Consider the following 12,461-nt stretch of genomic DNA (forward strand, 5'->3'; position numbering starts at 1 on the left):
TTTGGATGGGGAGGAGGCGGGGTTTGTGCGGATCGGGGCGTGGCTTGTAGTGGGCGTGGCCACGCGAAGATGGCAGCGCTGAGCGGGGACGCGCTGGGGCTGGAGCGGGGTACGGGCGGAATTTGGGGGGAATTCGGCGGATTTCGGGCAATTTTGGGGGGATTTGGGGGGTCCGGGGGAGTCCTGAGGGTGGGGGGAGGGGAGGGGGAGGGGCTGAGGGGCGTCGGGAGTGGGGGAGGGGGCGGCAAGGGGTGGTTGGGGGGGATTAAATGGGAAATTTGGGGGGGTGAGGGGAATTTGGGGCGGTTTGGGGGAATTTGGGGGATTTGGGGTTTTTGGGGGGGTCTGAGGGGTGGGGGAGGGGGAAGTTGGGGGGCTGGGGGTTTTTGGGGGGTGTGGGGGGGTTAAGGAGGGGCACGGGGGGAGTTTTGGGGTGTTTGGGGGTGATTTTGGGGTTTGATTTCGGGGTGATTTTGGGGAGGTTTTGGGGTTTGATTTTGGGGTGATTTTGGGGAGGTTTTGGGGTTTGATTTTGGGGTGTTTGGGGGTGATTTTGGGGTTTGATTTCGGGGTGATTTTGGGGAGGTTTTGGGGTTTGATTTTGGGGTGTTTGGGGGTGGTTTTGGGGTTTGATTTCGGGGTGATTTTGGGGTGGTTTTGGGTTTGATTTCGGGGTGATTTTGGGGTGATTTTGGGGTTTGATTTTGGGGTGTTTGGGGGTGATTTTGGGGTTTGATTTTGGGGTGATTTGGGGGCTGTTTTGGGGGTTTGATTTCGGGGTAATTTTGGGGTGATTTTGGGGTGATTTTGGGGCTGATTCTGGGGGTGACTGGAGATGACTTTGGGGGCTGTTTTGGGGTGACTTTGGGGTAATTTTGGGGTGATTTTGGGGCTGATTCTGGGGGTGATTTTGGGGCTGTTTTGGGGTGTCTCTGGGAGTGTTTTTGGGGTGATTTTGGAGTGCTTTTGGGGTGATTTAGGGGTGACTGGAGATGACTTTGGGGGCTGTTTTGGGGTGACTGTTGGTGGTTTTGGGATAACTCTGGGGGTGATTTTAGGGTGATTTTGGGGCTGTTTTGGGGTGAGTCTGGTGGTGACTTTGGGTCGACTCCGGGTGTGATTTTGGGGTGATTTTGGGATGACTCTGACGGTGATTTTGGGGTAACTGGGTTGAATCTGGGGGTGATTTTTGGGGATGTTTTGGGGTGGTTCTGGGGATGATTTTGGGGCCCTTCTGGGATGACTCTGAGGGTGATTTTGGGGTCATTTTGGGCTGATTGTGGGGGTGATTTGGGGGCTGTTTTGGGGTGATTTTGGGGTAACTCTGGGGGTGACTTTGGGTTGATTCTGGGTGTGATTTTGGGGTGATTTTAGGGTGATTTTGGGGTGACTCTGGGGCTGATTTTGGGGCTGTTTTGGGGTGACTTTGGGTTGATTCTGGAGGTGATTTCGGGGCTCTTTTGGGGTGGTTCTGGATGTGATTTCGGGGCTGTTTTGGGGTGATTCTGTGTTTGATTTTGGGGTCATTTTGGGGTGATTCTGGGGCTGATTTTGGGGCTGTTTTGGGATGACTCTGGCTTTGATTTTAGGGTGATTTCGGGGCTGTTTTGGGGTAACTCTGGGGTGATTTGGGGGTAACTCTGGGGGTGACTTTGGGTTGATTCTGGGTGTGATTTTGGGGTGATTTTGGGATGACTCTGAGGGTGATTTTGGGGTGACTTTGGGATGACTGAGGGTGATTTTGGGGTGACTTTGGGTCGATTCTGGGTGTGATTTTGGGGTGATTTTGGGATGACTCTGAGGGTGATTTCGGGGTGACTTTGGGTCGATTCTAGGTGTGATTTTGGGGTGATTTTGGGATGACTCTGAGGGTGATTTTGGGGTGACTTTGGGTCGATTCTGGAGGTGATTTCGGGGCTGTTTTGGGGTGACTCTGGGGTGATTTTGGGTTAAATCTGGGTGTGAATTTGGGTTTGATTCTGGAGGCGATTTGGGGGCTGTTCCGGGGTCATTTTGGGGTGACTTTGGGGGTGATTTTGGGGGGTCCCCAGACGTGTCCCGGGCCGTGGAGCTGCTGGAGCGGCTCCAGCGCAGTGGGGAGCTGCCCCCCCAAAAGCTGCAGGCGCTGCAGAGAGTCCTGCAGAGCAAGTTCTGCTCCGCCATCCGCGAGGTGACCCCAAAAACCTCCCCAAAAAACCCCAAATCCACCCCAAAAACACCCAAAAAAACCCAAATCCACCCCAAAACCCCCCCAAAACCTCCCCAAAAACACCCCAAAAACCCTCAAAAACACCCCAAAAACACCCCAAAAACACCCCAAATCCACCCCAAAAACACCCCCAAAACCCTCAAATCCACCCCAAAAACCCTCAAAAACACCCCAAAACCCCCAGAAAAACACCCCAAAAACCCCCAAAACCCCCAAATCCACCCCCAAAACCCCCAAACTTCCCCAAAAACACCCCAAAAACACCCAAAAAAACCCAAATCCACCCCAAAACCTCCCCAAAGCCACCCCAAAACCCCCAAAACTGCCCCAGAAACCCACCAAACACCCCAAAAACCCCCAAATCCACCCCCAAACCCCCAGAAAAACACCCCAAAAACCCCCAAAGTCACCCCAAAACCCCCCCAAAAACCCCAAAACAACCCCCAAACCCACCTGGGAACCTCCAAATCTACAGGGGGACCCCAAAAAAACACCCCCAGGGCACCCCAAAATCCACCCCAGACACCCCAAACACATCTGGGGAACCCCAAAGTCCACCTGGGACACCCCAAAATCCATCCAGGGAACCCCAAAATCCACCTGGGACACCCCAAAATCCATCCTGGGAACCCCAAAATGCACCTGGGACACCCCAAAATGCACCTGGGACACCCCAAAATCCACCCGGGAACCCCAGAATCCACCTGGGAACCCCAAAATGCACCTGGGACACCCCAAAATCCATCCAGGGAACCCCAAAATCCACCCGGGAACCCCAAAATGCACCTGGGACACCCCAAAATGCACCTGGGACACCCCAAAATCCACCTGGGACACCCCAAAATGCACCTGGGAACCCCAAAATCCCACACGGCCCCCCAAAACCCATCCAGGGAACCCCAAAATGCACCTGGGACACCCCAAAGTCCATCCAGGGAACCCAGAATCCACCTGGGAACCCCAAAATCCATCCAGGGAACCCCAAAATCCACCTGGGACACCCCAAAATGCACCTGGGACACCCCAAAATCCATCCTGGGAACCCCAAAATGCACCTGGGACACCCCAAAATCCACCTGGGACACCCCAAAATGCACCTGGGACACCCCAAAATGCACCTGGGACACCCCAAAATCCATCCAGGGAACCCCAAAATCCACCTGGGACACCCCAAAATGCACCTGGGAACCCCAAAATCCCACACGGCCCCCCAAAACCCATCCAGGGAACCCCAAAATGCACCTGGGACACCCCAAAACCCATCCTGGGAACCCCAAAATGCACCTGGGACACCCCAAAATGCACCTGGGACACCCCAAAATCCATCCAGGGAACCCCAAAATCCCACATGGCCCCACAAAACCCCTCCAGGGCCCCCCCAGTTTCACCCCAACTCCCCAAAATCTCCCCCAAATTTTTTCCTGGGACCCCCCCCCCCCCCAGTCCCCCCCAAATTTCTGCAGCTGGGGGGGGGTCTGGGGGGGCTGCCCGGGGATTTTGGGGTCCCCCCCAACCCCGGGGTCCCCCCAGGTCTATGAGCAGCTCTACGACACCTTGGACATCGCGGGGAGCCCCGAAATCCGCGCCCACGCCACGGCCAAGGTACCCCAAAAATCCCTCCGGGGACCCCAAAAAAACATCCTGGGACCCCAAAAATCCCTCCGGGGACCCCAAAAAAAACATCCTGGGACCCCAAAAATCCCTCTGGGGACCCCGAAAATACCCTGGGGATCCCAAAAATACCCTGGGACCCCAAAAATCCCTCTGGGGACCCCGAAAATACCCTGGGGATCCCAAAAATACCCTGGGACCCCAAAAATCCCTCTGGGGACCCCCAAAAAAACATCCTGGGATCCCAAAATATCCCTGGGGACCCCCAAAACCATCCTGGGATCCCAAAATATCCCTGGGGACCCCCAAAACCATCCTGGGATCCCAAAAATACCCTGGGGACCCCAAAAATATCCCTGGGACCCCAAAAATATCCCTGGGGACCCTAAAGCCCTTCTTGGGACCCCAAAAACCCCCTCGGGACCCCAAAATCTCCCCAGGGGAGCCCAAAAACCACCCCGGGACCCGAAAAACCCCCTGGGGATGCCAAAACAGCTCCATGTCCCCAAATGTCCTTAAACGTCCCCAGTGTCCCCATTGTCCCCAATGTCCCCAATGTCCCCAATGTCCCCAAATGTCCCCAATGTCCCCAAATGTCCCCAATGTCCCCAATGTCCCCAAATGTCCCCAATGTCCCCAGTGTCCCCAAATGTCCCCAATGTCCCAAATCCCCTCAACATCCCCAATGTCCCCAGTGTCCCCAACACCCCCAATGTCCCCAACACCCCCAATGTCCCCAAATGTCCCCAATGTCCCCAATGTCCCCAATGTCCCCAAATGTCCCCATAGCCCCAACGCCCCCAACGTCCCCAATGTCCCCAAATGTCCCCAATGTCCCCAATGTCCCCAAACCCCCCAATGCCCCCAACACCCCCAATGTCCCTGAATGTCCCCAGTGTCCCCAATGCCCTCAAAGTCCCAAACGCCCCCAATGTCCCCAGTGATTCCAATATCCCCCAATGACCCCGATCCTCCCAATGTCCCCAAATCCCCCCAACGTCCCCAACACCTCCCGTTCTCCCAACGCCCCCAGTGACTCCCATGTCCCCAGTGTCCCCAACACCCTCAATGTCCCTGAATGTCCCCAAATGTCCCCAATGCCCTCAAAGTCCCGAATGCCCCCAATGTCCCCAGTGATTCCAATATCCCCCAATGACCCCGATCCTCCCAATGTCCCCAAATCCCCCCAATGTCCCCAACACCCCCAATGTCCCTGAATGTCCCCAAATGTCCCCAATGCCCTCAAAGTCCCAAACGCCCCCAATGTCCCCAAATCCCCGCAATGACCCCGATCCTCCCAATGTCCCCAACACCCCCCAATGTCCCCAAACCCCCCCAGTGTCCCCGATGTCCCCTCGCTGTCCCCAGGCCACGGTGGCGGCGTTCGCGGCCAGCGAGGGCCACGCGCACCCGCGGGTGGTGGAGCTGCCCAAGACCGAGGAGGGTTTGGGCTTCAACATCATGGGGGGCAAGGAGCAGAACTCGCCCATCTACATCTCCAGGGTCATCCCGGGCGGCGTGGCCGACCGCCACGGGGGCCTCAAACGGGGCGACCAGCTGCTCAGCGTCAACGGCGTGGTGAGGATTTGGGGCCAGATCCCGGGATTTTGGGGTCTTTGGGGGGGTGAAATTGGGATTTGGAGCAGTTAAATTGGGGTTTGAAGGGTTAAATTGGGGTTTTGGGGGGTTTGGAGTGGTGAAATTGGGGTTTGGGTGGGATTTGGGGTGGCCGACCAGCTCCTGAGTGTCAACGCCGTGGTGAGGATTTGGGGCCAAATCCCGGGATTTTGGGGTCTTTGGGTGGTTTGGAATTGTTACGTTGGGGTTTGAAGGGTTAAATTGGGATTTTGGGGGGTTTGGAGTGGTGAAATTGGGGTTTGGTTGGGATTTGGGGGTGGCCGACTGCCACGGGGGCCTCAAACGGGGCGACCAGCTGCTCAGCGTCAACGGCGTGGTGAGGATTTGGGGCCAAATCCCGGGATTTTGGGGTCTTTGGGGTGGTGAAATTGGGGTTTTGGGGGGTTTGGAGTGGTGAAATTGGGGTTTGGGTGGGATTTGGGGTGGCCGACCAGCTGCTCAGCGTCAACGGCGTGGTGAGGATTTAGGGCGAAATCCGGGGATTTTGGGGTCTTTGGGGTGGTGAAATTGGGATTTTGGGGGGTTTGGAGTGGTTAAATTGGGGTTTTGGGGGGTTTGGAGTGGTTAAATTGGGGTTTGGTTGGGATTTGGGGATGGCCGACCAGCTGCTCAGCGTCAACGGCGTGGTGAGGATTCGGGGCCAAATCCCGGGATTTTGGGGTCTTTGGGTGGTTTGGAATTGTTACGTTGGGGTTTGAAGGGTTAAATTGGGATTTTGGGGGGTTTGGAGTGGTTAAATTGGGGTTTGGGTGGGATTTGGGGTGGCCGACCAGCTGCTCAGCGTCAGCGGGGTGGTGAGGATTTGGGGTGAAATCCGGGGATTTTGGGGTCTTTGGGGTGGTGAAATTGGGATTTGGAGCAGTTAAATTGGGGTTTGAAGGGTTAAACTGGGATTTTGGGGGGTTTGGAGTGGTTAAATTGGGGTTTTGGGGGGTTTGGGGTGGTGAAATTGGGGTTTGGGTGGGATTTGGGGTGGCCGACCAGCTGCTCAGCGTCAACGGCGTGGTGAGGATTTGGGGGAAAATCCGGGGATTTTGGGGTCTTTGGGGTGATGAAATTGGGATTTGGAGCAGTTAAATTGGGGTTTGAAGGGTTAAATTGGGGTTTTGGGGGGTTTGGAGTGGTTAAATTGGGGTTTGGGTGGGATTTGGGGTTGGATTTGGGGGTGGCCGACCGCCACGGGGGCCTCAAACGGGGCGACCAGCTGCTCAGCGTCAACGGCGTGGTGAGGATTTGGGGTGAAATCCGGGGATTTTGGGGTCTTTGGGGGGTGAAATTGGGATTTTGGGGGGTTTGGAGTGGTTAAATTGGGGTTTGGGTGGGATTTGGGGGTGGCCGACCAGCTGCTCAGCGTCAACGCCGTGGTGAGGATTCGGGGCCAAATCCGGGGATTTTGGGGTCTTTGGGGTGGTTTGGAATTGTTACGTTGGGGTTTGAAGGGTTAAATTGGGATTTTGGGGGGTTTGGAGTGGTTAAATTGGGGTTTGGGTGGGATTTGGGGTGGGATTTGGGGTGGGATTTGGGGTGGGATTTGGGGGTGGCCGACCAGCTGCTCAGCGTCAACGGCGTGGTGAGGATTTGGGGCCAAATCCGGGGATTTTGGGGTCTTTGGGGTGGTGAAATTGGGATTTGGAGCAGTTAAATTGGGGTTTGAAGGGTTAAATTGGGGTTTTGGGGGTTTGGAGTGGTGAAATTGGGATTTTGGGGGGTTTGGAGTGGTTAAATTGGGGTTTGGGTGGGATTTGGGGTGGGATTTGGGGTGGCCGACGAGCTGCTCAGCGTCAACGGCGTGGTGAGGATTTGGGGTGAAATCCCGGGATTTTGGGGTCTTTGGGGTGGTGAAATTGGGATTTGGAGCAGTTAAATTGGGGTTTGAAGGGTTAAATTGGGATTTTGGGGGGTTTGGAGTGGTTAAATTGGGGTTTGGGTGGGATTTGGGGTGGGATTTGGGGTGGCCGACCAGCTGCTCAGCGTCAGCGGGGTGGGTGAGGATTTGGGGTGAAATCCCGGGATTTTGGGGTCTTTGGGGTGGTGAAATTGGGGTTTTGGGGGGTTTGGAGTGGTGAAATTGGGGTTTGGGTGGGATTTGGGGTGGGATTTGGGGTGGGATTTGGGGTGGCCGACCGCCACGGGGGCCTCAAACGGGGCGACCAGCTGCTCAGCGTCAACGGCGTGGTGAGGATTTGGGGCCAAATCCCGGGATTTTGGGGTCTTTGGGTGGTTTGGAATTGTTACGTTGGGGTTTGAAGGGTTAAATTGGGATTTTGGGGGGTTTGGAGTGGTTAAATTGGGGTTTGGGTGGGATTTGGGGTGGGATTTGGGGGTGGCCGACCAGCTGCTCAGCGTCAGCGGGGTGGTGAGGATTTGGGGCCAAATCCCGGATTTTGGGGTCTTTGGGGTGGTGAAATTGGGATTTGGAGCAGTTAAATTGGGGTTTGAAGGGTTAAATTGGGGTTTTGGGGGTTTGGAGTGGTTAAATTGGGGTTTGGGTGGGATTTGGGGTGGGATTTGGGGGTGGCCGACCGCCACGGGGGCCTCAAACGGGGCGACCAGCTGCTCAGCGTCAACGGCGTGGTGAGGATTTGGGGGAAAATCCGGGGATTTTGGGGTCTTTGGGTGGTTTGGAATTGTTACGTTGGGGTTTGAAGGGTTAAATTGGGATTTTGGGGGGTTTGGAGTGGTTAAATTGGGGTTTGGGTGGGATTTGGGGTGGGATTTGGGGTGGCCGACCGCCACGGGGGCCTCAAACGGGGCGACCAGCTGCTCAGCGTCAACGGGGGTGGTGAGGATTTGGGGCCAGATCCCGGGATTTTGGGGTCTTTGGGGTGGTGAAATTGGGATTTGGAGCAGTTAAATTGGGGTTTGAAGGGTTAAATTGGGGTTTTGGGGGGTTTGGAGTGGTTAAATTGGGGTTTGGGTGGGATTTGGGGTGGCCGACCAGCTGCTCAGCGTCAGCGGGGTGGTGAGGATTTGGGGTGAAATCCGGGGATTTTGGGGTCTTTGGGGTGGTGAAATTGGGATTTTGGGGGGTTTGGAGTGGTTAAATTGGGGTTTGGGTGGGATTTGGGGTGGGATTTGGGGTGGGATTTGGGGTTGGCCGAGCGCCACGGGGGCCTCAAACGGGGCGACCAGCTGCTCAGCGTCAACGGCGTGGTGAGGATTTGGGGTGAAAATCCGGGGATTTTGGGGTCTTTGGGGGGGTGAAATTGGGGTTTTGGGGTCTTTGGGGTGGTGAAATTGGGATTTTGGGGTTTTGGGGTGGTTCAATTGGGCTCTTGGGACGTTTAAAGTGGTTAAATTGGGATTTTGGGGGGTTTGGAGTGGGTAAATTGGGGTTTTGGGTGGGGTTTTTGGGATCAGGGCAGTTTTTTAGGTGGGGCTTTGGGGTCGGGGCAGTTTTTGAGGTGGTTTTTGGGGTTTGGGGCAGTTTTGGGTTGGGTTTTTGGGATCAGGGCAGTTTTTGGGTGGCTTTTGGGGTTCTTGTGGGGTTTCTGGGGTTCTGGTTTGGGTTTTGGGCTTGGGGCAGATTTTGGTTGGATTTCTGGGGTTCTGGTTGTGTTTTTGGGGTTCTGGTTTGGTTTTTGGGGTTGGGGCAGTTTTTGGTTGGGCCTTTGGGGCCAGGACAATTTTTGGTTGGGTTTTGGGGGCTCTGGTTGAGTTTTTGGGGCTGGGGCAGTTTTTGGTTCGGTTTTTGGGGTCAGGGCAATTTTTGGTTGGGGTTTCTGGGGTTCTGGTTGGGTTTTTGGGGTTCTGATTGCATTTTTGGGGTTCTGGTTGGGTTTTTGGGGCTCCATTTGGGGTTTTTGGGGCGCAGAGCGTGGAGGGGGAGCAGCACGAGCGCGCGGTGGAGCTGCTGAAGGGATTTTGGGGTTCTGGTTGGGTTTTTGGGGTTCTGGTTGGGTTTTTGGGGCCGGGGCAGTTTTTGGTTGGGTTTTTGGGGCCGTGGCCGTTTTTTGGTTGGGTTTTTGGGGTTCTGATTGCATTTTTGGGGTTCTGGTTGGGCTTTTGGGGTCAGGGCAGTTTTTGGTTGGGTTTTTGGGGTTCTGATTGCATTTTTGGGGTTCTGGTTGGGCTTTTGGGGTCAGGGCAGTTTTTGGTTGGGTTTTTGGGGTTCTGATTGCATTTTTGGGGTTCTGGTTGGGTTTTTGGGGTTCGGGTTGGGTCTTTGGGGTTCGGGTTGGGTCTTTGGGGTTCTGGTTGGGTTTTTGGGTTCCATTTGGGGTTTTTGGGCGCAGAGCGTGGAGGGGGAGCAGCACAAGCGCGCGGTGAAGCTGCTGAAGGGATTTTGGGGTTCTGGTTGGGTTTTTGGGGCCATGGCAGTTTTTGGTTGGGTCTTTGGGGTTCTGGTTGGGTTTTTGGGGCCGGGGCAGTTTTGGGTTGGGTTTTGGGGTCCCATTTGGGGTTTCTGGGGCGCAGAGCGTGGAGGGGGAGCAGCACGAGCGCGCGGTGGAGCTGCTGAAGGCGGCGCAGGGCTCGGTGAAGCTCGTGGTCCGTTACACGCCGCGCGTGCTCGAGGAGATGGAGGCGCGGTTCGAGAAGCTGCGCACGGCGCGGCGCCGGCAGCACAACAGCTACTCGTGAGCGCCCCAACCCCAAAACCCCAAAATCCCTGAGCTCCAAATCCCCTGAGTCCCCAAACCCCAAAATCCCCAAATCCCTGAGTCCCCAAACCCCAAATCCCAAAATCCCTGAGTTCCCAAATCCCTGAGTTCCAAATCCCGAGTCCCCAAACCCCAAAATCCTTGAATCCTCAAATCCCAAAATCCCTGAGCTCCAAATCCCTGAGTCCCCAAATCCCCAAATCCCTCTGTTCCCAAACCCCAAAATCCCTGAGCTCCAAATCCCTGAGTCCCCAAACCCCAAAATCCCCAAATCCCTGAGTCCCCAAACCCCAAAATCCCCAAATCCCTGAGTTCCCAAATCCCTGAGTCCCCAAACCCCAAAATCCTTGAATCCTCAAATCCCAAAATCCTTGAATCCTCAAATCCCAAAATCCTCAAATCCTCAAATCCCAAAATCCCTGTGTTCCCAAATCCCAAAATCCCTGTGTTCCCAAACCCCAAAATCCCTGAGCTCCAAATCCCCTGAGTCCCCAAACCCCAAAATCCCTGAGTCCCCAAACCCCAAAATCCCAAAATCCCTCAGTCCCCAAACCCCAAAATCCCAAATCCCTGAGTCCCCAAGTCCCGAAATTCCAAAATTCCTGTCTTCCCAAATCCCCGAGACCTCAACCCCCAAATCCCCAAATCCCTCAGGCCCCGAACCCCAAATTCCCTGAGTCCCCAAACCCCCAAATTTCACCCCAAACCCCGCTGACCCCACCCCAATTTCACCCCGCAGGTCGCTGGAATCGAGGGGATAGAACCCCCCAGGACCCCCCAGGACACCCCAAAATCACCTGGGACCCCTCTGGGACCCCCCCAAATTCCCCTTGGACCCCTCAGGACACCCCAAAGTCACTTGGGACCCCCCGGGACTCTCTTGGACCACCTGGGACCCCCCAGGACACCCCAAAATCCCCCGGGACCCCCCAGAGTCACCTGGGACCCCCAAGGACACCCCAAAATCCCCCGGGACCCCTCAAAGACCCTTTGGGATCCCCCAGGACCCCCCCAAAGTCACCTGGGACCCTCTGGGACCCCCCCAGGACACCCCAAAATCTCCTGGGACCCCCCCAAAGTCGCCCCTGGACCCCTCTGGGATCCCCCCGGGACCCTCCCAGGACACCCCAAAATCCCCCAGGGCCCTCTGGGATCCCCCCCGGGACCACCCAGGACCCCCCAAAATCCCCTGGGACCCCCCAGGACCCCCCAACCCCCCCCCCCCCCCCGTGTGTATATCTGGCACACTCTGTACAGTATTTATTGGCTGCTATTTAAAGGCGTGGCCCAGGTGGGTCACCTGTGTCACCTGAGTGTCACCTTTGTGTCACCTGAGTGTCACCTGAGTGTCACCTGTGTCACCTGTGTGTCACCTCTGTGACAGGTGTCACGTGTGTCACCTGTGTCACCTGTGTCGCCTGAGGGGGGTCACCTCAGTGTCACCTCTGTCACCTCTTTGTCACCTCTTTGTCACCTGTGTGTCACCTCTGTGACAGGTGTCACCTGCGTCACCTGTGTCACCTTAGGGGGGGTTACCTGTGTCACCTGAGGGGTTTCACCTGTGTCACTTCTGTGTCACCTGTGTCACCTGTGTCACCTGTGGGGTTTCACCTGTGTCACCTGAGGGTTGCGTGTGTCACATGTGTGTTGCCTCTGTCACCTGTGTCACCTGTGTGGGGGGGGGGGTCACCTGTGTCACCTCAGTGTCACCTGAGTGTCACGTGACCATCCCCGGGCTGGGGGGAGGGGCCCTTTTTGGGTGGTGAAAAGGAGAAATGGGGATCGGTTTCCATGGCAACGGGGGATGGGGCGGGGGGGTGTCGGTTTCCATGGTAACAGAGAGGGGTTGGTAACCATGGCAACGGGGCAGGGTGGGGTTTCCATGGTAACGGGGGGGATCCCGTCTCCATGGCAACGGGGTTGGATGGGGTCGGGTCCGTCTCCATGGCAACCGGGGGGGAGAGGAATCCTAACTCCTGTCTCCATGGCAACGGGCATGGAGGGGATGGGATGGGCCATCGTCATGGCAACCGGGGTGGGGGGGGGGTGGAGTCACATCTCCATGGCAACAGGAGGGGGGGTGGAGGGGCAGTTTCCATGGTGACAGAGGGGATGGATGGGGGTGATCCGTCTCCATGGCAACGGGGTTGGATGCGGTGCTCCATGGTGACCGCCATGAAGGGGATCCCATTTCCATGGCAACGGTGCTGGCTGATGCTGATGCTCCGTCTCCATGGCGACACGCAGGGAGGGGAGTCCGCCCCATCTCCATGGCAACGCGGGGCGGTTTCCATGGCGATGCGCTCCATCCTGGTACGCGGGGATGGGAGCGATCCCGTTGCCATGGCGACGCACGGGGGGGGGGGGAGAATGGTCCATCCCCATGGCAACGCGGGGGGCGG

The 12,461-nt window shown here is 56.5% G+C and overlaps 2 protein-coding genes across 2 annotated transcripts in view; one reads left to right on the forward strand and one right to left on the reverse strand.

Annotated features, from left to right (window-relative positions):
* Positions 1–11,372, forward strand: LIN7B (lin-7 homolog B, crumbs cell polarity complex component). Its single transcript, XM_036405818.2, has 6 exons — positions 1–109; positions 2,052–2,170; positions 3,740–3,811; positions 5,189–5,398; positions 9,875–10,035; positions 10,799–11,372. The coding sequence occupies exons 1-6, from the start codon at positions 70–72 to the stop codon at positions 10,818–10,820; spliced, it is 624 nt and encodes a 207-aa protein (XP_036261711.1). The 5' UTR covers positions 1–69; the 3' UTR covers positions 10,821–11,372.
* The window catches only part of LOC118701185 (uncharacterized), a 2,256-nt gene continuing 1,099 nt past the window's right edge, over positions 11,305–12,461 (reverse strand). The window contains exon 2 of the mRNA XM_036405817.1: positions 11,305–12,369. Coding sequence (XP_036261710.1) covers positions 12,081–12,369 — 289 coding nt within the window. The 3' untranslated portion in view covers positions 11,305–12,080. The remainder of the gene's footprint in view (positions 12,370–12,461) is intronic.

The sequence above is a fragment of the Molothrus ater genome, unplaced genomic scaffold (assembly GCF_012460135.2).
Source record: "Molothrus ater isolate BHLD 08-10-18 breed brown headed cowbird unplaced genomic scaffold, BPBGC_Mater_1.1 matUn_MA701, whole genome shotgun sequence".
NCBI lineage: Eukaryota > Metazoa > Chordata > Aves > Passeriformes > Icteridae > Molothrus > Molothrus ater.